This window comes from Erythrolamprus reginae, chromosome 1 (genome assembly GCF_031021105.1).
Source record: "Erythrolamprus reginae isolate rEryReg1 chromosome 1, rEryReg1.hap1, whole genome shotgun sequence".
Lineage (NCBI taxonomy): Eukaryota > Metazoa > Chordata > Lepidosauria > Squamata > Dipsadidae > Erythrolamprus > Erythrolamprus reginae.
In genome coordinates this window covers 322,209,209-322,236,117 of record NC_091950.1, presented here as the reverse complement: position 1 = coordinate 322,236,117, position 26,909 = coordinate 322,209,209, and the positions used below count along the sequence as shown (strand labels likewise).

General features: G+C 41.2%; 1 protein-coding gene across 3 annotated transcripts in view; it reads right to left on the bottom strand.

Annotated features, from left to right (window-relative positions):
- Positions 1-26,909, bottom strand: part of ESR1 (estrogen receptor 1) — a 258,921-nt gene that overhangs the window by 219,058 nt on the left and 12,954 nt on the right. The window contains exon 1 of one of the 3 annotated variants that reach the window (XM_070733728.1): positions 9,744-9,797. The exons of 1 other annotated variant lie outside the window; for it this stretch is intronic. In XM_070733728.1, coding sequence (XP_070589829.1) covers positions 9,744-9,749 — 6 coding nt within the window. In that variant the 5' untranslated portion in view covers positions 9,750-9,797. Of the gene's footprint in view, positions 1-9,743; positions 9,798-26,909 lie in introns of those variants that run through there. One more of the 3 variants, XM_070733727.1, reaches the window with a different exon arrangement.

Here is a 26,909-nt window from a genome sequence, read left to right as displayed (position 1 = left end):
TATGGTCTATATGACGTTGCCAGAGACGACCATCTAGTAAAGTGATTTTGTAGGTTTTTGGTCCAGTTTTGTCAATTACTGTACCACGTTCCCATTGCTTTCCCCTGTCAAAATTTTTGACAAACACGTGCTGGCCAATGTATACTTCTCTTTCTGGCATAGATATAATAACACTTTTATGTTGAACATAAGAGGGGTGCAGTCTGTCCAGAGGCTGCAAGGAGTCCCGAGATAGGGCTGGCACATAAAGGTGCAACTTGTGCCAAGGCATTAATGTATATTTGGAGCCAGTGTCAAGCTCCATGGGGCATGGCTTGTGATTAAGTAGGATGGGGACAATAATTTTATTAATGGGGGAGAAACAAGAGCCAGAGTTTGGGCAGTAAATGTTACCTCAAGGGTTCCATGGACGCCGGTTCCCTCTGCCTTGCAGTCTCGGGGGCCGAGAAAAGCGCTGGGAAGAAAATGTAGGCAGGAGATCTTGAGAGCCAGAGAAGTCATCTGGAAGGACGGCTCGGCAGACAGGAGCGATGTGTCCTCGCTTGTCACAGCGTCGGCAGAAGGCGTCCTTGAAAGGGCACCGAGATCTTGGATGTTGCCCTCGGCATCCGGCACAGGGCTGGTACGAGGGACGGGGCTGTCTGGATGTCGGTCCACGAATCTGACAGCAGTAGTCATCAAACGGGTCTTGATCTTGTAGCTGGTAGTCGTACGGTCGAGTCATCTGGGAACGGTGGCTGTCCGAGATTTTGCAGACTGTCGGTAGTTTATCATTAGTTTTAAGATCGGCTGCTGCGGCTTCGGCCACCTCAGCCGTTTGAGCTGCTTTGATGACATCTTGAAGTGTTGACTCTTCGGTTGCCAGCAGTTTATTGCGAATAGTAACATTTCGCATGCCAAAAATTATTGCATCTGTCAATCTCGCCTCAGGATTCTCAAACTGGCATTTCGCTAAAATTGTCCTGAGGCGAGTTGCAAATTGATTAATTGACTCGCCTTCAGCCTGTGCTGTGCGCGAGAATTGGTGCCTGTAAACTCGAGCAGGCTTCGTTGGCTTAAAATGAGAAGCCAGTTTTTCTTTTAAAATATCCCACTGTACAGAGTTAGCGGGCTCAGGATCTGTTAAAGTGCCCGCTAATTCAAAAATTTGAGACCCACAATAATTCAAAAAGAGAGCCCTTTTTCTGCTGTCTTCAGCATCACGCATGCCTGCTGCCTTGAGAAAAATGTCAAATTTCGCCATATAGGCTGTCCAGGTAGACCTCTCGGGGTCAAAGAGCTCGGGAGGCTGGATGATCGAAGGGGTCGACATTCTATATTTTCTCTAATTTTTTTCGAGAGAAAAAAAAATGACCTCGAGACCCTCGTCGCCAATGTAATAGATGCAAATACACGGTTCCAACAGACTGCCCCTAACTGAAGGCAGGAGCTCTGACTCCACCGCAGCTGCGGGTGATAACTGGGACCCTGATCTTGAAGCAGAAGGCAATAGGATGACCTGGCAAGATTGGAAATTCCCAAAGCTTGCCAATGATTGATGGCCTCACTGCTAATCTCGAAGCAGACTTAAGAGCCTCGCTGCTACCACAGCGAAATGGAGACCCAGGGAGCATGGCCAAACAAGCAACCAGTGACTGTGTCTCCTAGGGATACTTGTCCAAGCAATCCCCAAGATGATGATCCAAAGAGGCAGGCTTATGCGCCAAGCAGTTCCCACAGCTCCCATGGCTTTCTTTGAAATGGAGTAAGCCCGCCAAAGCGGTTGGGCACTCCCTACCCCTATCTGCAAATGTGGGAGTATAACCATTAAAGCTGTCAGGAACTCCCTGCCCCTTTCTGCAACCACAGATAGTCTGGAGACATTTTTTTTGTCTCTCTCTCTCTCTCAAACCTTTGCATGATCAAGTTTCTCCAAAAAATTGAAGCCTTGTGAAAATCCAGGGGTGAGAAATCTGCCTCAAAAGCTCTCAGAGCTTGGGAAAGCATCCAAAAGAGCTGAGAATGAATTGAAAACTGGGGAATACTACCAGGGAGGCATGCCCTCAGAATTTTAACTCAGTCAATAGAGGTACAAGACTAGAGCAACCTATCCTGTCGACCCAATGGAGAAACAGTCTTTTGAAAGCTCCTGCAGGCTGACATCCGCACCAGACAGGCAATGCTGCGTTTCTTTGTTTCCTCTGCCTCTTTGTATTTTAAAGGTCAGGGACAGTCCAACACATTGGCATCCCTGAGGTATATCCAGTGAAGGGCTACCAAAAATTTTAATACCACACTGTGGCCGTGGCTTACGCAGGATGCCCCGCATTTTCTTTCAACTTTCAGTGAAAATTGGGTGCTCTGGGGTGGAGCTCCATTTTCGCTACCCCACTACGTTCTCCCCCGTCTGGGCAGTAGAGGAGGAGATTAAGAAAAACTCTGAGACACACATGTGTGGAAGCAAAAAATTGACGAAATCTCTCTCTCGCATGCATCCCCTCACAGGAATTTGCTTCCTGCACATGCACAGAAGCAAAAACTCATGGTGATGTGCGCACACACAAGTTGGAGACCCTAATCTGAGCGTGCCAGTAGCAGGGCAGCGGCAACCCCCTGCCTGTAAATTAGATGTAATAGTGACAAGAAGATGAACTGTTTAAAATTTGATAAATATAATTAAGTTAATTATTGGATTTAGAGGTTTTGTCTTTCTTTTATATAATAAAATATTGCATGTTAGGGAGGATTGAACAATAATATTAGAGTACAATGGTGCCTCTACTTAATATTGACAAAATTGAACGGGTCCAAAGACGGGCTACAAGAATGGTGGAAGGTCTTAAGCATAAAACGTATCAGGAAAGACTTAATGAACTCAATCTGTATAGTCTGGAGGACAGAAGGAAAAGGGGGGACATAATCGAAACATTTAAATATATTAAAGGGTTAAATAAGGTCCAGGAGGGAAGTGTTTTTAATAGGAAAGTGAACACAAGAACAAGGGGACACAATCTGAAGTTAGTTGGGGGAAAGATCAAAAGCAACATGAGAAAATATTATTTTACTGAAAGAGTAGTAGATCCTTGGAACAAACTTCCAGCAGATGTGGTAGATAAATCCACAGTAACTGAATTTAAACATGCCTGGGATAAACATATATCCATCCTAAGATAAAATACAGAAAATAGTATAAGGGCAGACTAGATAGACCATGAGGTCTTTTTCTGCCGTCAGACTTCTATGTTTCTATGAACTTTTCTAGATAAGAACCGGGTGCTCAATATTTTTTTGCCTCTTCTTAGGAACCATTTACTACTTAACAACCTGAGCCTGGAAAAAATTCCCAGGAAATTTGAGAGCAGCACAAAGGCCTGCCCAGTTTCCTGCCATTTCCCCTGGGTTTTTCTCTCTGGCGCAGTGTATGGGAGGCAGCCTCGTGCCGGGTGTATGGGAGGCGTGTGCTCCTCCTCGCCGCCTCAGAGTCCCTCTTTTTTTTAAAAGCCTTAACGTTTTGGATTTTTTTGATTCCCCTCACCTCACCTTCTTCCTTCAGCAGAGCTGTCCTCCTCCTCTTCTTCCTCCTCCTCCTACCCAAATTCCGAGCTTTTATTTCTTTCCTAATGGGTTTGCACGCATTATTTGTTTTTACATTGATTCCTATAGGAAAAATTGCTTCTACGTACAAGCTTTTCTACTTAAGAACCTGGTCACAGAACGAATTAAGTTCTTAAGTAGAAGTAACGCTGTATTCTCTTTTCTTTCTTTCTTTCTTTCTTTTTTGATTAAACAAATATATAGATGTTATTTTCTCTATATAAGAAAGTTGTTTAAACAAAAACTTTAAAATGTATTGTGTGAAATTCTAAACAATTAAATGATTTGAAATAATATAATGAACATAACAAGATAATCATGTAATGAACTTTGATGCAACTACTTGATATATATACACACACACATGATACATAGTATTAATTATATATATTAATTAATTCTGTTAAGAGCGGTGTTCCTTTTATATAACACAAATACTGTATAACAGAGGAAGGAATAAATAATAATGGTTGATTGATTTTTGATTTAACATTTAATGAGGTAGAAATTATTTTTATAAGCGAGATCGGTTTAAATGGAAAATCTGAAATGTGTCAAATGGAAGTCTGAACAAATTAATTGACTTGATGATTAATAAGAAAAGTTGAAATGTATAATTAATAAGAGTATAAGATAACATGATTAACTATAAGTCTAAATGTACTTTCAGAGGCATTTAGTTATGATAAAAGAGGGGGATTAGAAAAGCAAGGAAAGAGATCAAGGAAGGAGAGGAAACAATAGACCTAAAATTAAGAAATAGTAATTATTTTGGAAAGTTAAGCCAAAAGCAGTTAAAATTTGGATTCAACTGACGGAAAACCCAGAAGACAAAATTAGATTTTCTTTCTGGGGGTAGCTTTTTTTTCCAGAGTTATATATATTTTTCGGAATATAAGATGCCCAAAAAAATTTTACTCCCCCAAAAGAAGGTGAAATCTTGGTTGCATCTTATACACTAAATATAACCCCACCCACCCACCCCAAAGAATAATTTATCTCCTTGCAGCAATTTACCTCTTTGCAGCAAACAGCTGCAAAGCCTGATTAGCACAAGCCAATGATTATCTGCCTCCCCACACTCAGTTGATTGATTGCAATCCCATAGTGCTAAAATGAAACTGAAACTAAAATTGCATGGAAGCAAATTGATACAGGGAGAGGCCACTGCTGAAACTGGCTGTTTGGTTTTTGCTGCAAGGAGGTAAGTCAATAGCTATAAATACCTGTAGAATATTCAAATTATTAGACTTATTTTTTAAAGACTGCTTTATTATTGTTCTAGACAACTTAACATATTAAAGAAGCTTTTTAAAATATGTGCTTGATCCGAAGAGGCCCAGTGGTATTTTATCTTCTTTTAAATAGCAGAGTATACAGTGGCCCCCCGATTATTGCGAGGGTTCCGTTCCAGGACCCCTCGCAATGATCGGTTTTTCGCAAAGTAGCGGTGCGGAAGTAAAAACACCATCTGCGCATGCGCAGATGGTGTTTTTACTTCCGCTGCAGCAGCGAGGAGCCGAAGATTGGGGTTTCCCCACCGCCCACGCAAACTCCTCGCTGCCGCTCGCCCGCCCTTCGCCCGCCCACGCCGTTCGCTCGCGCCGCTTCCCAGCTGAGTCCTGAAGCCAATTCGCTTCAGGACTCAGCTGGGAAGCGGCGCGAGCGAACGGCGTGGGCGGGCGAAGGGCGGGTGAGCGGCGGGCGCGCGGGCAGGCAGGCGGCGGACAAGCCGTTCGCTCGCGCCGCTCGCTCACACCGCTTCCCACCTGAGTCCTGAAGCCAATTCGCTTCAGGATTCAGCTGGGAAGGGGCGCGAGCGAACGGCGTGGGCGGGTGAAGGGCGGGCGAGCGGCGGGCGCGCGATCAGGCAGGCGGCGGACAAGCCGTTCGCTCGCACCGCTCGCTCGCGCCGCTTCCCAGCTGAGTCCTGAAGCCAATTCGCTTCAGGACTCAGCTGGGAAGCGGCGCGAGCGAACGGCGTGGGCGGGCGAAGGGCGGGCGAGCGGCAGCGAGGAGTTTGCGTGGGCGGTGGGGAAACTCCTCGCTGATGCCCGCCGCTCGCCCTCCCGCCAGCAAGAGGGGGAAGACCCAGGGAAGCCGCCCAGCAGCTGATCTGCCCGGCGCCATCTACACATGCGTGGCCATAGAAAAAAAGGGCGCGCATGCGCAGATGGTGTTTTGACTTCCGGGTTGAAAAATCGCCATATAGCCGTTCGCAATGATCGGGATCGCGATACCCGGGGGATCACTGTACTTCCAGAAAGCCACATCAATTTTAAAGATCTGTAAAAGTATAATCTGCAATGTCCTGTTTTTATATTAAGTACTGTATTAGTATTGAGTATTAGTATTAAGATGAGGCAGCTGAGTTAAACCCTGACTGAGTCCTGTTTGGAGTAGATCTATTTAAATAGTTGGGAGAGTTAGTGTGATTATATTTAAGAAAACTTTCGGGGATTAATATACTGCCATAACGTACATTTCTCCAATTCTTTGCTATTTCTATGGGTCAGGCACACATGCACAGAAATACACAGCAAATGGTGTATATCACTTGTGTTGTTTGCTATTTGCGGTGAGGCAGAGGCCTTTTTTTTTTTTTTCTCTCCCAAAACTAAGATGCGTCTTATACTCTGAAAAATATGGTATCTAAAATAAAGACTCTTTTTTTTCTTTTACAAGTAAATGTTATAATAATAAGAATTTTATGGAAGAGACAATGTTAGTTTTAAATGTTAGTTTTAAATACACCATCAGCCTGCCAGCCAGGAGGAGATGGAAGAGGAAGGCGAAGGGGGAGGAAGAGAAGGAGAGAGAGTTAGAAGAGGAGTGAAGGAGTAAGTAGGTAGGAGGAGGAGATAGAGAGGGATGAAGGGGCAGTGCAAGAAAAGGAAAAAAAGGGACAGATTATATGGATTTTTGGTTTTGGGGTTTTTTTGTTTTTATTTTTATTTTTATTTTTTATGTGCACACAAACATAACAATGACAAACAAAACAAAGAGAAAAAATATAAAACATAAATTTGGGGGATTTACATTCCCTGCTCATTCAGAATTTCAATTGGAGAATTTTCCATTTTTTCCTTATTTTTTGTTAACGTACTGCTTTGCATTTTTACATTTGTACATACAGTATTTATCTTTAAATTTTATTTTATTTCTTGGATTATCTTTCTATGTAATTTCTTTTCTTTTATTCTTTCTTTCCTCTAGCCAATTATATAAAAATTCCCATATCTTATAATATTCTGAGTCTTATTTACCTTCTAGCTTCTTTGACAGCCTATCCATATCTGCGCAAAATATGGATTTTTGAACAATTGGTAAAAATGTGTAATTATGAATGTTATTTTTAATATTTTGTATGAACATTGTATTTTATATTATTTAATCTCTTTGTGACATAGTGGAGAAAAATAAAAATAAAATTAAAATGAACTGCGCATGCGCAGAAGTGCCAAGAATGCACACGCAAACAAAGCAGGCACACACTACTGTATAAAGTATTACAGTGGTACCTCGAGATACGAGTTTAATTCGTTCCGGACCTGGGCTCTTAAGTCGAGCAGCTCTTATCTCGAACGACTTTTCCCCATAGGAATTAATGTAAATAATTTTAATTGGTTCCAGCCCTCAAAAAACTCACAAAGTTAGTCTAAATTATGCAGAAAGACATGTTTTTAATGAAGAAATGTACATGTACATATAAATGAATAATGAAGTTTCTTTCACTTAACTTGTAAACTTTCTTAAACTTTTAAATTTACATATGTTCAACTTCTCTGCCACCCAATCCTGTAGGACAGAGGTCCCCAACCCTTTTTGCACCAGGGACCAGCTTTAAGCGATCAAGAGAGGAATGGGTGAATGAATGGACGGAGGGTGGGAAGGAAGGAAGGAACGAGGGAAGGGACAGGAACAGAGGAAGGAAGCAAGGAAACTTATGAAAGGGGAGAGTAAGAGAGGAATGAGTGAAGGGAGGGAGGGAGGGAAGAAGGTGGGAAGGAGAAAGAAAAGAAGAAATAGAGGAAGGGAAGGTAAAAGAGAGAAAGAAAAAGAGCAAGAAAGAAAGAAAGGGGGAAGGGACAGGAACAGAGGAAGGAAGCAAGGAAACTTATGAAAGGGGAGAGTAAGAGAGGAATGAGTGAAGGGAGGGAGGGAGGGAAGAAGGTGGGAAGGAGAAAGAAAAGAAGAAATAGAGGAAGGGAAGGTAAAAGAGAGAAAGAAAAAGAGCAAGAAAGAAAGCTGCAAACACCCCCCCGAGCCCCCCAGGCCGGCTGCAACCTTTTAAAACACGCGCGCCGCTTCGCAGCTGTCTCCTGAAGCCGAACGCGGAAGTTAGCGTTTGGCTTCAGGAGACAGCTCCTTGGCGCTTGTATCTCGAATTTGGGCTTGTAAGTAGAACAAAAATATCTCTCCCCTCCCAGCTCTTATCTCGAGTTGCTCTTAAGTAGAGCAGCTCTTATGTCGGGGTTCCACTGTATCTTAATGCAGTGAAAGTTTAGAACTAAGACGCCTTAAACAAGATCTAAGTATTGCCCACAAGATCATATGCTGCAACGTCCTGCCTGTCGGCGACTACTTCAGCTTCAACCACAAGAACACAAGAGCACACAACAGATTTAAACTTAATATTAACCGCTCCAAACTTGACTGTAAAAAATATGACTTCAGTAACTGAGTTGTCGAAGCATGGAACTCATTACCGGACTCCATAGTGTCATCCCCAAACCCCCAACACTTTACCCTTAGATTATCTATGATTGACCTATTCAGATTCCTAAGAGGTCAGTAAGGGGCGAGTACAAGTGCACTAGAGTGCCTTCTGTCCCCTGTCCTATTGCTCTCCTATATCTCCTATACCTTTCTTCTATTCCTATATCTCTTCTTCTATTCTTTCATTGATATATTCTATTCTTATATCTTCTTTTCTATTATTTTTTAGATATATTTTACTATGAGTATCTCCTCTATAACCTTCATCATGTATTTTACTATGTGTATATTAATATTTTATTAAATAAAATAAATAAATAAAATGATTCAATCAGTGCCTAATATTACAGAGCATATGGAGCAAATGGTATCCTCTACCCGATACAATTAAAATATTGGAATGTTTCAAACAATTTCTGTTTTTATAGACTTAGCCACTTCTTATTTTTTGCCAAAGGCAGCATCTCTGTAAGCTTATAAACTTTTTTTTATTGCTGTGCAGAGATATAACAGTCCAATAAAATATATCACATTATCTGTTTCAGATTTGGGATTCAGAAATACTGAGTTGCACTTGAAAGCTAATAACATCAATCTGACTTACTGAAGGGAAAACATTAGCTAAATGCAAGGAAGTCTATTTGGACAGAAATGTCATTTCAAATGTCCAGTGCTTATCAAAAAGAGATGTGATTGCTTTTCGTACAAAAAAACATATGAACAGTAGAAAATCATCAAACCAATTTGAGAATATATATCAGACCAAATGGGGGAGACCTCCCACACAACACACACAGAGCAGAGTAAGAGATCGTTGTCTGAGTTCATTGTTTACTTCAGGCAAATTTAATAATTTTTATTCCTGATATAACAAGCATTATATAAACAAAAAAGCTGCATCATTTTCAGATCTGAGATTGTTTAAGTTTATCTTAAATGAAATGTGCTAATAAGGCCAGAAGTTTGAAGCCACCGAGGAACAACATGTTGTCAATTTTAGCAAACAATCCTGATTCCAACTTTATGTGTAATTGGCTAAAACTGGATCATGGGATGTTTATGATCACCATTTCCTCTCTTGCTCTTAAGGTAGAGAAGAGGTGGGAGTGCCTGTCACACAAATGCTTGCAAGTGACAATTGTCAAGCTCTTAGACCAGATAATTGGAGGAAGATCGCTAAAGCTGGCATTTCTCTATAAATCACAGCTTCTGAATCTCATTCCTTTTTTTTTTAAAGAACCCCAATCTGCCACATTGCAAATGCATGAGAAACACCGTAAGGAAAAGTGACATGACAATAAAGCTATTTAAAAGAAACCGCCTAATTCTTCCTCTGAGCACCACGAGTTGTGTTTAGCCTAATAAAAGCCAGGCAAGCCATAAAAATGCAAATCTGAGGAGCCATGAACCCGAACAGCAGAACGTGAAAAGGCTGAACTATTCTGACTTACTTTCATCTCAGAAACAAGTTTCCATTCCTCCTGCTGTGTTGCAATTGGCTGACCGGGTCACATGACCTTGACAACTAAAATAGAAAAGCTTCACCAGAGGGAGACTGAAGCAGCAGAATGCCGAGGAGTGAAAATGTGAAAGAGCTTCCAAACTGACCCACAAACCAGTTGGACCTGAACATGAAAAGTTTCAAAAGACTCCCTGTCACATTCCCATGCATTCCCCAAGCAATAGCTTTCTAAAATGCTTTTTAAAAAAATAATTTTAAATTGTTTTTTCCATAATGCATCTATACATATATCTTAATTCTTAGCAAAATACACATAATTTTACTTTTCTATTTAATAAAACATACAGTACATCAATATCTTAATTTGCACTTTTTATACTGAGTTGCATTAACTTTTATACCTTAATATACTTTTATCCTGAGTTGCATTAACAGTGGGATACAATCTAGGACGGTGAGGGGGAAAGATCAAAAGCAATGTGAGAAAATATTATTTTACTGAAAGAGTAGTAGATCCTTGGAACAAACTCCCAGCAGACGTGGTTGGTAAATCCACAGTAACTGAATTTAAACATGCCTGGGATAAACATATAGCCATCCTAAGATAAAATACAAAAAATAGTATAAGGGCAGACTAGATGGATCATGAGGTCTTTTTCTGCCATCAGTCTTCTATTTTTATATGTTTCTATGGCGAACCTTTTTTCTCTTGGGTCCTGAAAGAGCATGCATGTGCATTATTGCGCATGCACGAGTGCCGACAGCCATAATTCAATGCCTGGGGAGGGTGAAAGCAGTTTCTCCCCCACCCAGAGGCCCTCTGGAGGCTGGAAACAGCCTGTTCCTCAAATTCTGGTGCACCCAACTCAGGCTCCAAAAGCTTCCCTGGAACTGGGGGAGGGTAAAAAAAATCCTCCATCATCCCCCCAGAGGCTCTCTGGAAGCCAAAAACGCCCTCCCAGAGCCTTTGTGTGAGCCAAAAAATCAACTGGCCAGCACACACATGCATGTTTAACATATTTAAAAATGATCTAGATGAAGGAATTGAAGGAAAAGTATCAAATTTGCTAATGACACAAAGCTGGGCGGTGTTGCTAATACTAAACAAGATAGAGATAGGATTTGAAAAAGATCTAGACAAGCTTGAACAATGGGCTGAAACTAACAAAATGGTATTTAACAGAGAGAAATGCAAAATCCTACATCTGGGCAAAAATAATGAAAACAGCACATATAGAATGGGAGGAATATGTCTGAGCAGCAGCACAGGGGAGAAGGACCTGGGTATATTGGTAGATCACAGATTAAACATGATTCAACAGTGTGAAGCAGCTGCAAAAAAGGCAAACACAATCCTGGGATGCATCAAGAGGAGCATAGAATCTCGCTCACATGAAGTATTATTATTATTATTATTATTATTATTATTATTATTATTATTTATTAGATTTGTATGCCGCCTTTCACCAAACCTTCGGGGCGGCTCACAGGATACAAAAGCAACACAACAACAAATCTAATTAATTAAAAATTACTACTAAAATCCCATATATAATAAAATCAGTCAGCCAATTCATTGGCAACAACACATTACATCTTGTAAACAGAGGAAGGGGGTTAGTAATTATTCCTCTCTACAGTACTTTGGTACGACCACACTTGGAATACTGTATTCAGTTCTGGGGGGCCCAATTTAAAAAGGATATTGATAAACTAGAGCAAGTTCAAGGGAGAGTTACAAGAATGGTGAGTGGTCTGGAAACCATGTCATATGAGGAACGGTTAAAGGATCTAGGGATGTTTAGTCTCAAAGGAGAAGACAGAGAGAAGATTTGATAACTGTCTACAAATATCTGAAGGGCTGTCACAGAGCACAGGGATCAGCGTTGTTCTCATTAGCACATGGAAGGACTAGAAACAATGGAATGAAACTGCAAGGGAGTAGATTTAGATTAGATATCAGAAAAAACTTTCTAACAGGGTGATAAACCAGTGGAACAGTTTCCCACAGGAGGTGGTGGGCTCGCCTTCACTGGAGGTCTTCAAACAGAGACTGGACAGTCATCTTTCTGGGATGGTTTAATGAATCCTGCATTGAGCAGGGGGTTGGACCCGATGACCCTGGGGGGTCCCTTCCAACTCTATGATTCTATGTTGGAGGTGAGCTAGGGCAATGGCTCATGTGCCAGCAGATATGGCTCCGCATGCCACCTGTGGCACCCATGCCATAAGTTCCCCATCACTGATCTAGGACTAAGGTGGTACTAATACCACTCTATAATGCCTTACTTAGACCACACCTACAGTACCGCATCCAGTTTTGGTCACCACACTACAAAAAGACATTGAAACGCTAGAGAAAATGCAGAAGAGAGTAATCAAGATGATAAGGGGACTAGAAATTAAAACATACGAAGAGAGATTGCAGGAACTGGGCATGGCAAGTTTAGCAAAGAGAAGGGCCAGGGGAATCATGATACCCTGTTTCCCCGATAGTAAGACACCCCCGATTGTAAGACGTATCGGGGGTTTCAGGGGGGTCGGCTAATATAAGCCGTACCCCGAAAGTAAGACATATGTCTTACTTTCGGGGAAATACGGGGGTATTGCCGGGGGGGAGCCCAATGACGTCGCTTCCAAGCTCCCCGCGCGCCCCTCGCCTTCGCCTCGCCGCGGCGCCACCGCCTCTTCCCCGGCTTGGCAAAGCGAAGGACGGCGCTGGTCCGAAGCGAGCCGAGCAGGCGGCAGCTTGCAGCGAAGGCGCTCGTCCCAGCAACCGAGTCCTGCCGAGGCTCGGCTGCAAGCGGCCAGCGAGGCCGACCAGCTCCGAGGCGAGAGGCCGGAGCTGCGCCCTCCTTCGCCCGCCTCCTTTCCGGCAGGCAGGTGGGGCTGCCCAACTGCACAGAGCGGCTCCTCCCCTCCAGACACATGCTTCCCCGACACGTGTCTGTGGCTCCACGCGTGCACGTCGCTTGGAGCCCTGAGGTTGAACTTGGAAAAGGGCTCACGAGGCTCCTGTCCCGCGGCTGCCCTTCTGGACTCTGGGGAGATGCCTTCGGGAACGTGACCCTTTCAATTTTTTTCCAATGTAAGACATACCCCGAAAGTAAGATGTAGTGGGGCTTTTGGGGGTAAAAAGAAAGTAAGACACTGTCTTACTTTCGGGGAAACACGGTAGCAGTGTTCCAAAACCTGAGGGGCTGCCATAAAGAGGGAGGGATCAGGCTGTTTTCCAAGGCACCAGAAGGCCAGACGAGGAATAATGGATGGAAACTGACCAAGGGCAGATTCAACCTGGAAATAAGGAGGAATTTTCTGATGGTGAGATTGATCAACCAGTGCAGGGGTAGGCAAAGCTGGTTCTTCTATGAATTGAGTCTCTCCGAGTCTCCAGAGAGGGGTGGCATACAAATCTATTAAATTGTTAAATTGTTAAATTGTTAAATTGTTAAATTGTTAAATTGTTAAATTGTTAAATTGTTAAATTGTTAAATTGTTAAATTGTTAAATTGTTAAATTGTTAAATTGTTAAATTGTTAAATTGTTAAATTATTAAATTTATTATCATTATTAAATTATTAAATTTATTAAATTTATTAAAATTATTATCATTATTATCATTTATCATTATCATTATCATTATCATTATCATTATCATTATCATTATCATTATCATTATCATTATCATTATCATTATCATTATCATTATTGACTTCAACTCCCAAGATTCCTGAGCCAATCATGCTAGCTCAGGAATTCTGGGAGTTGAAGTCCACATGTCAAAGAAGAGCCAACTTTGCCTATCCCTGAACCAGTGGAACAGCTTGCCTGCGAAGGTTGTGAATGCTCCAACATTTGAGACTTTCAAGGGGAGATTGGACTGTCATTTGTTGGAAATAATGTAGGGGCTCTCGCTTGAGCGAAGGGATTGGACTAGATGACCTACAAGGTCCTTTACAACTCAAATAAACAAACAAACAAACAAACAAACAAATAAATAAATAGTTACCCACCTGTTTTCCTCTTTATGTCATATCACTCTCTCCCTCTATCTCCCTCTCTTCCCTCTACCTACTTTCACCTTCTCTCCCACTTCCTTACTTCCCTCCTCTCCCTTTCTTTCCTTCTAAAATTCCTGTTGGATCTCAACTTTCAAACTAAGCAACTAAGATGATTAAAGGCCTGAAGACTAAAACGTATGAAGAATGGTTGCAGAATTTGGGTTTGACTAGTGTAGAGAAAAGAAAGACTAGGGGGAACATAACAGCAGTATTCCAGTATTTGAGAGGCTGTCCCAAAGAGGATGGGATCAATTTATTTTCCAAAGACCAGATAGCAGGACAAGAAACAATGGATGGAAACTAATCAAGGAAAGAGCTAAATTGGAATTAAGGAGAAACTTCCTAACAGTGAGGACAATTGACCAGTGGAACAGCTTGCCTTCAGAATTTGTGGCTGCTTCACACTAGCGGGTTCCACTTATCTTTGCTACCAGTTCAAGAACGGGAGTGCGTGGGCACTCTTTGAACATGTACAATGTGCACAGCATTTTTTATGGCATCTAGGTAGATGGGCAGAGCTTACTGCCACCACTACTGGTTCATTGAACCGGTGAGAACCGGTAGCAACCCACCACTGCTGCTACATCACTGGAGGTTTTTAAGAACAGACTGGAAAGTCACTTGACTGAAATAGTATAGGACAATGATGGCGAACCTTTTTTCCCTCTGGTGCTGAAAGAGCGTGTGCGTGTTGTATCGCACACGCACGAGTGCCCACATTTATAATTCAATGCCTTGGGAGAGTGAAAACAGCTTCCCCCAGCCCCCAGAGGTCCTCTGGAGGCCGGAAATGGCCTGTTTCCCAACTTCTGATGGACTCAGTAGGCTCGGTTTCACCCTCCCCAGGCTCCAAAGGCTTCCCTGGAGCCAAAGGAGGGCAAAAATGCCCTCCCCTCACCCCTCTGGAGGTTCTCTGGAAGCCAAAAATGCCCTCCAAGAGCCTCTCTGTGAGCCAAAAATCAGCTGACCAGCACACACATGTACGTTGGAGATGAACTAGAGTAACGGCTCGCTTGTCAGCAGATATGGCTCCACCTGCCACCTGTGGCACCCATGCCTTAGTTTCACCATCACAGGTATAGGATTTTCTACTTGAGCAGGAGGCTGGACTAGAAAATTTCCAAGATCCTTTCCAGCTCTATTTTGATTATTTGCATTAGCAAACCCTTACTGCAGATCAGATACAGGTAGTCTGACTTATGGCGCCCTGAGTGCCTTTGGAGAAGGGTGGCCTAGAATTCCAAATAAATAAATGACTGGCCATTTAGCAATCATTTAATATTAGGACACATTGTATGTAATAATGATCCGGTTCTGAAATTCTGATGCCTCCCTCCTGAAGGCATGTTGGGCACTTGGCAACACGATGCCCCACAGTCACATTATTGTGTTTTATATCAGTTTTGTCTAAATATCACATTTATTTCCAGTTTTTGGCAAAATAGATCCCTTGTGAACTATTGATTTATTTAATAACTGCAAAAGTTCACCGCAACTCCAAATCTCAACTACCAAATGCTCTGTCTTACACATTGGGAAGAAGAATGTGAACTCCAAATACGAACTGAATACTCAAATTATCACAGATAATCCCCACTCGGTTAAAGACCTTGGTATACTAACAAAAGATTTAAGTGCCAAAGCCCACTGCAACAATATAGCCAAGAAGGCTTCAAGACTTGTAAACCTAATCCTACGTACCTTCTGCTCTGGCAATCTCACACTACTTACCAGAGCTTACAAAACTTTTGCCAGACCCATCCTCGAATACAGCTCATCTGTTTGGAACCCATATCGCATCTCAGACATTAACACCCTTGAAAATGTCCAAAGATACTTCACCAGAAGAGCCTTTCACTCCTCCACTCGAAATAGAATATCCTATGAGACTAGACTTTCAATCCTGGGCCTAGAAAGTTTAGAACTAAGACGCCTTAAACAAGATCTAAGTATTGCCCACAAGATCATATGCTGCAACGTCCTGCCTGTCGGCGACTACTTCAGCTTCAACCACAACAACACAAGAGCACACAACAGATTTAAACTTAATATTAACTGCTCCAAATTTGACTGTAAAAAATATGACTTCAGTAACCGAGTTGTCGAAGCGTGGAACTCATTACCGGACTCCATAGTGTCATCCCCAAACCCCCAACACTTTACCCTTGGATTATCTACGGTTGACCTATCCAGATTCCTAAGAGGTCAGTAAGGGGCGAGTACAAGTGCACTAGAGTGCCTTCCGTCCCCTGTCCTATTGCTCTCCTATATCTCCTATACCTTTCTTCTATTCCTATATCTCTTCTTCTATTCTTTCATTGATATGTTCTATTACTTTATCTTCTTTTCTATTATTTCTTAGATATATTTTACTATGAGTATCTCCTCTATAACCTTCATCATGTATTTTACTATGTGTACATAGATATATACCCACTAAAACCCTCATTGTGTATTGGACAAAATAAATAAATAAATAAATAAATGAGTAAGTAAGCAAGCAAGCAAGCAAGCAAGCAAATAAATAAATAAATAAATAAATAAATAAATAAATAAATAAATAAATAAATAAATAAATAAATAAATAAATAAATAAAGATAATAAAAGTAGGTCAGTCATGTGGCTTTATGACTGCAAAATTCCAGTGAAAAAAAGAATTTCACTGTGAAAAATCTGAGATTGCAGAATCAGAGTGATTATATTTATTCCTCAAAAGTTTTACAGGTAGTCTTCAGCTCACAGCTGCCCTGATTATCTATTATTTGAAGGTGCTAAAAAGGTTTGTTTGTTTATTTATTTAATAGGCTAGTCATCTCACCATCAGCGACACTGAAAATTGTAAAAGTAACTTTACAATCCTTATAGATAGAAACATAGAAGTCTGACAGCAGAAAAAGACCTCATGGTCCATCTAGTCTGCCCTTATACTATTTTCTGTATTTTATCTTAGGATGGATATATGTTTATCCCAGGCATGTTTAAATTCAGTTACTGTGGATTTATCTACCACGTCTGCTGGAAGTTTGTTCCAAGGATCTACTACTCTTTCAGTAAAATAATATTTTCTCATGTTGCTTTTGATCTTTCCCCCAACTAACTTCAGATTATGTCCCCTTGTTCTTGTGTTCACTTTCCTATTAAAACCACTTCCCTCCAGGACCTTATTTAACCCTTTAACATATGTAAATGTTTCGATCATGTCCCCCCTTTTCCTTCTGTCCTCCAGACTATACAGATTGAGTTCATTAAGTCTTTCCTGATACGTTTTATGCTTAAAACCTTCCACCATTCTTGTAGCCCGTCTTTGGACCCGTTCAATTTTGTCAATATCTTTTTGTAGGTGAGGTCTCCAGAACTGAACACAGTATTCCAAATGTGGTCTCACCAGCATTCTATATAGCGGGATCATAATCTCCCTCTTCCTGCTTGTTATACCTCTAGCTATGCAACCAAGCATCCCTAGAGGTATAACAAGCAGGAAGAGGGAGATTGGGATCCCGCTATATAGAATGCTGGTGAGACCACATTTGGAATACTGTGTTCAGTTCTGGAGACCTCACCTACAAAAAGATATTGACAAAATTGAACGGGTCCAAAGACGGGCTACAAGAATGGTGGAAGATCTTGCCCTGAGCATTGCAATGTTCCTATGGTCAGGTGCTATGGTTTTGCTAATTGTTTTATTCCAAAAGTGCCGCTGGAAAAATTCCAGATATAGTGTACATAATTTCAAATATCTAATCTTGAAATATTTGTGGAGTATCAAATAGGAATCAAAATCGCTAGCAATGTTTGAATGTGCAAATAGCAGGAAACTACTGCTCATATTTAATATTTAACTTGTCCATGCTTGATGTTATCCAGCTGTGAAGTTCTCTGATACTTGAAGATTTACTCCTGACAGTTTAGCCATTTGGATTTCAATTTCATTGCTGTTTATGCTTTTACCCTGGTTTATTGCTACCGCAGCACATTTCTCTAGGCCAAATTCCACTGCTCTATCTGTACTAAAAATTCTTAGTGTTTGTCAAGTTTCTTCTACTGTTCTAATATAGTTTTTGGTCCTTCCATTTTCATAATTTTTTTCATATCTTCCAGTCCTGCATCCCTGAATAATTTATTTCTGATAATGAATCTCCTTTGATCTGCTAAATGTTGTTCAGTGATAATGTCCTGATAAATTATAAATTATAAATAAAAATAAAGAGCCGGGGTGGCGCAGTAGGTAGAGTGCTATACTGCAGGCCACTGAAGCTGACTGTAGATCTGAAGGTCAGTGGTTCAAATCTCATCACCGGCTCAAGGTTGACTCAGCCTTCCATCCTTCCCAGGCAGGTAAAATGAGGACCCGGATTGTGGGGGCAATATGCTGGCTCTGTTAAAAAGTGCTATTGCTAATATGTTGTAAGCCGCCCTGAGTCTAAGGAGAAGGGCGGCATAAAAATTGAATGAATTAAATAAATAAATAAATAAATAAATAAATAAATAAATAAATAAATAAATAAACAAACAAACAAACAAACAAACAAACAAACAAACAAATAAATAAATAAATAAATAAATTATTTTCCACAGTTCAAACATTTAAGGACACCCACTTTGTATGTCGTGATTTATAATAGGTGGCTGTAATGTTATAATTTTCAAACACAGTATAGTTTATCTGGTCTATGGTTGTTCTTCTAAATTCTAAAAACATAATAGTTCAAGTCCTAACCAAGAACCTAAATGCTACTAAGGTAATGTCTGAATATATAGGCCAGTGATGTCGAACCTATGGCATGGGTGCCACAGATAGTATGCGGAACCACATCTGCTGGCACAACAGCTGTTACCCTAGCTCAGTTCTAATTTGCATATGTGTGCTGGCCATCTCATTTTTGGCTCACCGGGAGGCTCTGGGAGGGCATTTTCAGCTTCTGGGGAGTCTCGGGGGGATGGGGGATCGAATTTCTGCCTTCCTCAGGCTCCAGAGAACCCATTGGAGCCTGGTGAGGGTGAAAAATGGGCCTACTGGGCACCAGAGGTTGGGAAATGGGCTATTTCAGGCCTCCAGAGACTTCCCGGGAGGTGAGAGAGGCCATTTTCACCATCCCCAAGCATTGAATTATAGGTGTGGCTACTTTCATCTGCGCGGTAGCACACACCCAAGCGCTTTTAGCACCCGAGGGGGAAAAAATTCACCATCACTGATATAGATAGTTCCGAGGAAGGTGGTTTTTTGCAAAGTCAGAATATTCAAGTCTGATAAGTTCACAATTTCTATGTATCTAGGCAACACTTTGGGTATTGGTCCAACGCTCCTATTACTATTATACAACCATTGATTTCTTCCTCCACAATCGCTCAACTACAATTTGCAGATCACAGTATTTTGTTATTTTTTTCTAATTGTTTCTCTTCAATTTGTGCATCACCTGATATTACAATATCAATGAAACAGACTTTTTTCTTTTCCATAATAGTGATGTCAGGTGTGTTGTGAGCCAGATGTCTCTCTGCTGGTATTCAAAATTTTTTAACCTGTTCCATTTTCAAGAACAGTGTCCATTTGGTATTCCCAGTAATTTTTGCTGTATTCAAAACCAAACTTCTGGCAAAGCTTCTAATGTATGGCAACTAAATCATGATATTGCAGATAAACAATTGCTGCCAACCTGCCTTCCACTGAGGACCTGTATACTGCACGAGTCAAAAAGAGGGCGGGGAAAATATTTACTGACTCCTCACATCCTGGACACAAATTGTTTCAACTCCTACCCACAAAACGTCGCTACAAAGTACTGCACACCAAGACAACTAGACACAAGAACAGTTTTTTCCCGAACGCCATCACTCTACTAAACAAATAATTCCCTCAACACTGTCAGACTTTCTACTAAATCTGCACTTCTATTCTACTAGTTTTTCTCATAATTCCTATCACCCACTTCCTCCCATGTTGACTGTATGACTGTAACTTGCTGCTTATATCCTAAGATTTTTATTAATATTGCTTCTTGATTGCTTATTTGACCCCTATGACAATTATTAAGTGTTGTACCACATGATTCTTGACAAACGTATATTTTATTTTATGTACGCTGAGAGCATATGCACTAAGACAAATTCCTTGTGTGTCCAATCACACTTGGCCAATAAAAATTATATTCTATTCTATCAGTTTGTGATATTTTATTGATCATTGCACAGTCAGCCAGATGTTCAGACTGAGTTTGGCAATTTTGTCTACCTATCAAGTCCTTACCAAGGACCTTGGATAGGCAAATCTGGATGTTTGATTATTTTACAGATGTCGTCACAGGATTTATTTATTTATTTATTGGATTTGTATGCCGCCCCTCTCCGGAGACTCGGGGTGGCTAACAGCAATAATAAAGCAGTGTAAAGTAATAATCCAATACTAAAAATGATTAAAAACCCATTAATATAAAAAACCAAACATACATACAGACATACCATGCATAAAATTGTAAAGGCCTAGGGGGAAAGAGCATCTCAATTCCCCCATGCCTGGCGGCAGAGGTGGGTTTTAAGAAGCTTATGAAAGGCAAGGAGGGTGGGGGCAATTCTAATCTCTGGGAGGAGTTGGTTCCTGAGGGTCGGGGCTGCCACAGAGAAGGCTCTTCCCCTGGGTCCCGCCAAACGACATTGTTTAGTTGACGGGACCCGGAGAAGACCCACTCTGTGGTACCTAACTGGTCGCTGGGATTCGTGCAGCAGAAGGCAGTCCCTGAGATAATCCGGTCCGGTGCCATGAAGGGCTTTATAGGTCATAACCAACACTTTGAATTATGACCTAAAGGATGGAAGCTGTTCCAAGTAAGCCACCTTCTGCAATTGACTGCACATGAACCACCATCTTGCTTTGGCTGGGGGGGGGGGACAATTTAGAATTTTTTGCAAATTTTCAGCACTGCACAAGCAAAATGTGCACGCATCCACATGGAATGGCCATGTGGCATGGGAGGAAGCAAACTGGCAGCAAGGTAAGTTAGAACCCACCCCTGGACAGATGCCTGCCAGTCTGAATCCTGCCACTCTTACCTAATTGTTTCCTAGGCAGCATCTCTCCTTCTCTTTATTCAAGGCTAATAAGGCATCCCATTACAACTACTCTGTGAGTTATAATAGGGCAGGAAGCTGTGCAACATCTGTACGCTGCTATAATTCTCCTGCCATTTGCTTGCATAAACTCCATTTCATGTGTTACTTAAACATAACCTAATAAAACCAAACACCTGAAAAATTATTACTTCTCCATTCTCAGTGTTAGCATTCACCCACTGATTTAAATATGCTACTGGGAATACATTCATACATATTTTTTACTCCCATCTGTTCTGCTGAAATAAGAACCTACGTCTTCTATTAAAAGATATGTGCATATGCTTAAAACCTTTTTTCTAAGTCGCTTCCATGTGTGAACCATATTGGAAGTTATTAATTGTCTAATGCTGTGATTATAATGGGTATTTTGTTTATCCTATCTAACTAATTTACTCTTCATTCCATCTAACTTAAACAGCCAAAAGGATCTACTCCCATCTACCATTTGCCATGCATGCAGAGCAGTAATGGGTTGCAGTTGGGATTGGGGTTCTGGTAGCGGAAATTGAGATGCCCATGCATCTCCATACCCCCAATACGTGCACATGTGAGATTTGGCTTCTGCAAATGCACAGCAAATAAAATCTCACATGAGGATGCTCTCGCGCATGAGATTTCGCCAATTTTTGGTGGTCTTTTGCTTCTGCACATATGTGGAAGGAAAGAAATCTCCCAAAATCAGTGAAATCTCATGCACACAAAGGTCCTCATGTGCGATATTGCTTGGGGCACATGTGCACAAACCAAATCTTGCGTCAATGGGAGCATGCATGTACACCAGTCATGTGTGAAACCACGACGGTCCCGGAAAGTGCACCAGTAGCGGCCGGTAAGTGGAACCCCTGCCTGATGCAGAGATAAAAGGGAAATTTCAAAACACCCCCAATGAAAGGGAAATTTCAAAACACCCCCAATGAAAGGGAAATTTCAAAACACCCCCAATGAAAGAAGATTCCGAGGCTTGAAGTTCCTCAAAGTTCCAATTTATTAGAGATGTCATATTGACGCATCTGGGAAAGCTGAATCTGAAAGCTTCCAGGATTTCCCCACCCAAGGAAAGTCCAAGACCCTTCCCTTGTGCCCACATGTCAATCACATGATCTAATCAGGGCACCGTCCCAACTGGAGGTGCCTCCTAGTCATGCCATTCCAGGTGCAGGCCAAATGTCCTTGGCTCTTAGAGCAAAGAATGTTATTATGGCAAGATATCCTTGCAACTCACTTCACTCTCCCCTCTCTCCCAGTTTACCACAGCACTGGCAGCCCTGAAGAAAAAGATGGCCTCAAGAGCTGACAGCATTGTCAGCATTGTCTAAGATCTACTTATCATGCCATCTAGTCTATGTTTAACTAGTTTACCAATCAGAATACCATGGGCTACTTTGTCAAATGCTTTACTGAAATTAAATATATTATGGAGGGTGGCTAAAAGTTAATGCCTTTAATGTAATAATGATGTTTTGACACATTCTTTAGTATCTGTTCTGTCACATGCCAGAAATTAATTATGAGAAAAGCTATACAGTGATATCTTGTCTTACAAACTTAATTGGTTCTGGGACGAGATTCTTAAGGTGAAAAGTTTGTAAGGTGAAACAATGTTTCCCATAGGAATCAATGGAAAAGTGATTAATGTGTGCAAGCCCAAAATCCACCCCTTTTGCCAGCCGAAGCACCTGTTTTTGTGCTGCTGGGATTCTCCTGAGGCTCCCCTCCATGGGAAACCCCACCTCTGGACTTCTGTGTTTTTGCGATGCTGCAAGGGAATCCCAGCAGGGGAATCCCAGCATCGCAAAAACAAGCTCTTCGCTGGCAACGGAAGCCTGGAGGTGGGGTTTCCCAGCGAAGGGAGCATCAGTGAAATCGCAGCTTTGCAAAAACACTGAAGTCCTTGAAACTCCACCTCCAGACCTCTGTGTTTTGGCAATGCTGCAATTTCACTGAGGCTCCCCTAGCTGGGAAACTCCACCTCCAAATTTCTGTTGCCAGCGAAGCGCCCGTTTTTGTGCTGCTGGGATTCCCCTGCTGGGATTTCCCTGCAGCGTCACAAAAACACGGAAGTCCAAAGGTGGGGTTTCCCATGGAGGAGAGCTTAAGGGGAATCCCAGCAGTGCAAAAACAGGTGCTTCGCTGACAACGGAAGTCCAGAGGTGTGGCATCCCAGCGACAGCGGTGGGTTTGTAAGGTGAAAATAGTTTGTAAGAAGAGGCAAAAAAATCTTAAACCCCGGGTTTGTATCTTGAAAAGTTTGTATGATGAGGCGTTTGTAAGACGAGGTATCACTGTATTTTGTAAAAGGAAACCTGCAGTGGATATTCATCTATGTGCTTTGAACAATATGATGTAATTGAACTTTTACCACATGACCATGGAGACATCTTTGGACAGCACTGGCTTTTCGGCTTAGAAACAGAGATGAACACTACCCCCTAGAATCAGAAACAATTAGCACTCATGCGGGGGGGGGGATGTTTACCTTTTATAGACGGATCAATAATATACAAACAAGCTTTCAGTTTGCATGTCTTTTAAAAAGCAGTAGGCAGAACTTGATCCTGAGAAAGCAATTCTCTAGTTACCTTGAAGTGAACTGCATAACTGTTTGACCATTTGATCCTTTCTCTCATGTGGCATTGATTTTTCTGCTTGAAGACTAAACCCTTCAGGCTTCATTTTATCTTACCAGCTAAAACTGAGTTAGGACATCATCCTGAATCAGGTAAACTGAGAAAATCAGATGAAAACCAATTGAAGTAAAAAGAAATCCATTTTGTTTGAATGTAAACTGTTAAGCTAATAGGGCTATAGATCATATCATAAAAGATTAGATTTATCCCATTTATACTCTATATTATTAAAGATATTTTAGCTTTGTTTTGTAGAATTGTATAGTGCAACCTGAGACTAACTGTAGGGAAAGCTTGCATTGCATATTACCAAGATAGGGAGATATATTATACATTATTCAGTTGATGAATTTTCATATCTGAGCAGTATAATCTAAATGTGACAGGTTCTTTTATCTCCCCAAAATAACTGATCCCAAGTCAGCTGTTATTCATAAGATTTGTACCTCACCATTCATAACCTGCACTTGTTCCAAAAAATGGAATATGTTTGGAGTTATGAAGAGGGGGGAAATGAGATGAAAGGAGAGAAATATATTATGTTACTATCTGATTAAGTCTTCTATGTAGCTATATAGTTCTTACAAATGTATCTTTACAGATGCTAACCTTGAGTGTTAACCTGGACATAGCAAATAATAGATAGTTCCCATTATTGCCCATCTTGTGGGTAAGAGTTGGAAAAGAGTTCTTCTAAAACTCTAAATGACTTCATGAAACAAATCAATAGTCCTTGATTTGCAATCACAACTGACCCCAAAATTTATGTTACTAAGCAAGACTGTCATTAAACTACGCCGCCTTCAATCCGCCCTAAGTGTGGCACATAAACTTTTCTGCTATAATGTCCTACAAGCTTCAACCGCAACAATACAGGAGCACACAAGAAATACAAACTTAATGTAAACTGTTCCAAACTTGATTGCAGAAAATACTGTTCTTCCCCAGCTATGGACCAAAAAGAACTTCGCATACGTGCAGTTTGTTCAAACCAGTGATGGGGTACTACGGGAACAGTCAGGAATGCAGTTCCGGTAGTAAAATTTGGAGCTCCAACCCAGAGCACCCAATTTGCACTGAAAGATGTTGAAACAAAATGCATAAGCCATGCCCACAGTGTGGTAGCAAAAGTTTTGGTAGCCCATCACTGGTTCAAACCGATGTTTACTCAATGAATGATTACTAAGTCAATGGGGCAATCATATGGCTGGTGCAGGGGAAATTGGTCTACCTCTTTCTCGCTGAACATGTCCGTGAAGTCCAAGAGGTCGGCTGGCAAAGACACCTTTGGTGGGCCCTGCATCTGGTCTCTGCAGACTTGATGAATATTTATTTATTTATTCATTCATTCATTCATTCAATTTTTATGCCGCCCTTCTCCTTAGACTCAGGGCGGCTTACAACATGTTAGCAATAGCACTTTTTAACAGAGCCAGCATATTGCCCCCACAATCCGGGTCCATATTTTACCCACCTCGGAAGGATGGAAGGCTGAGTCAACCTTGAGCCGGTGATAAGATTTGAACCGCTGACCTTCAGATCTACAGTCAGCTTCAGTGGCCTGCAGTACAGCACTCTACCTGCTGCGCCACCCCAAATATGAGCCACACACTGCAAGTTTGGGAAGGACATGAAGTTCTGAGACCAGATGTGTGGTTTGTTTGTTTGTTTGTTTGTATGTATGTTTGCCGCTCATTCCAAGGCAGACTCAGAAAGGCTAATAACAGCTATAAATACAACAATAGTAAAAAACAGTAAAAATACAACGCTAAAAACAACAGTATAATAAAATCAATAATATCATTAAAAACCCTGCATGCATTACAATCAATCTAGTTCTAATTCCAGTCTGAAGCCAAGCAATCCCCAACATTATGAATCCGAAGCCAAGCAAGACCCAATATCATCAGGAAATGTAAGCCGAACATGATGTAAAATTGGATGGCCTTCTCATGCCTACCGATAGTCAGGCGCACGGGTTATGTGGCAGCCGTAATAATCCCAGACTAAAGCATCCAACCAACCAGTGGGTTACAAACACTTCATCTATGAAATTAGTCATCATGCCAGAATTCACCAAGGCATGGGAATCCCTTGGGGGCGATTGGCCATGAAGACTTTGGCATCCACAATCAGATGAAGAGGGGGGCTGGGATCTACATCTGCAGAACATGAGCCAGTGTTGGTGCGTGCCCAATCCAGTGTCTCCCTTAGATCAGGCATCGGCCGTTTCCTGACAGGGTATGGTTGCAATATATTTTTGCTGATAATGAAAAGGAAGGGAGACTTGTATAAGATCTATTTCAAGCTATTTTGCTCTCATCAGCTAGTCATACCCTTACTGGGATTTGAACCTGAGATAGCTTTAACCTCTAGGCCACAGGGATATCCTCCTATCTCAGCTAGGGAAGAGTTATATGTTTTTCTCTCTCAAATCACCCTGGTAGGAGGGAACATACTGCTTCCTTTTTGCCACTCGGCCCCTCCAGGGGCCATTCAAGGCAGTTAAAGTTTTTGTAGCTGACAAACTATTTTATATGTGTAACACATTTTGGCTGATAGTGTGTGTGTGTGTGTGTGGTTAGAATCTTTTAGTTAGAATCTTCTAGGAGCAACACATCCACGACAGTAGATTTTCATTACATGAGCCCAGCTGAAATCAGTATTTTTGAACATAGTAATTGCATTTGAAGAATCTCTTGAACTCCTTCGTACTTCTGGATTGATTCAGCTAAAGAACATAGCTATTTCAATTTTCAATTTTCTAAGCTTAAATCACAGATGTTTCATTTTGGAGACACACAATCTCACTCTCCTGGGTATTTGGATTGAATACACCAACTCAAAAAATTATTTGCTCATAGTTGGCTTGAAAAGCATTAAGATTTACCCTTATTAAAAAATAGATTAATTTTTTCCCACAGTATTCTGTACTTAGGGAGGCACAGAGACCCATACATAAAGTAAAATAAAAATATTTGACCAGCAATAGTTTTATATCTGTGATTTATAACAAAGTTTATAGGAAACACTTATTCTTTTTCAACATTTTCATTATTTTGCTGCAAATATTTCTTCACTAAATACTAATAACTAAAAAAAAGGCAAATGACCTGTTATGAAGAGTGAAAGAAACTTCCTTTGGTTTTGAGTTGTAACAAGATATTCCCAGTTATATGTCTCTTGCCTTGCTGAAATACAATTTATTACACTTAGCATGTAGAACCAGGTAAAAATTGTAATTCCAAATTATCCACATCTCATGAAATGTTTTGGAGGAAAATAGCTAAGGGTGTAATTTGATTGCAGAAACAATGTCTTAAAGCAATTGTCTCGTTCTTTTAAGACTGATCGGC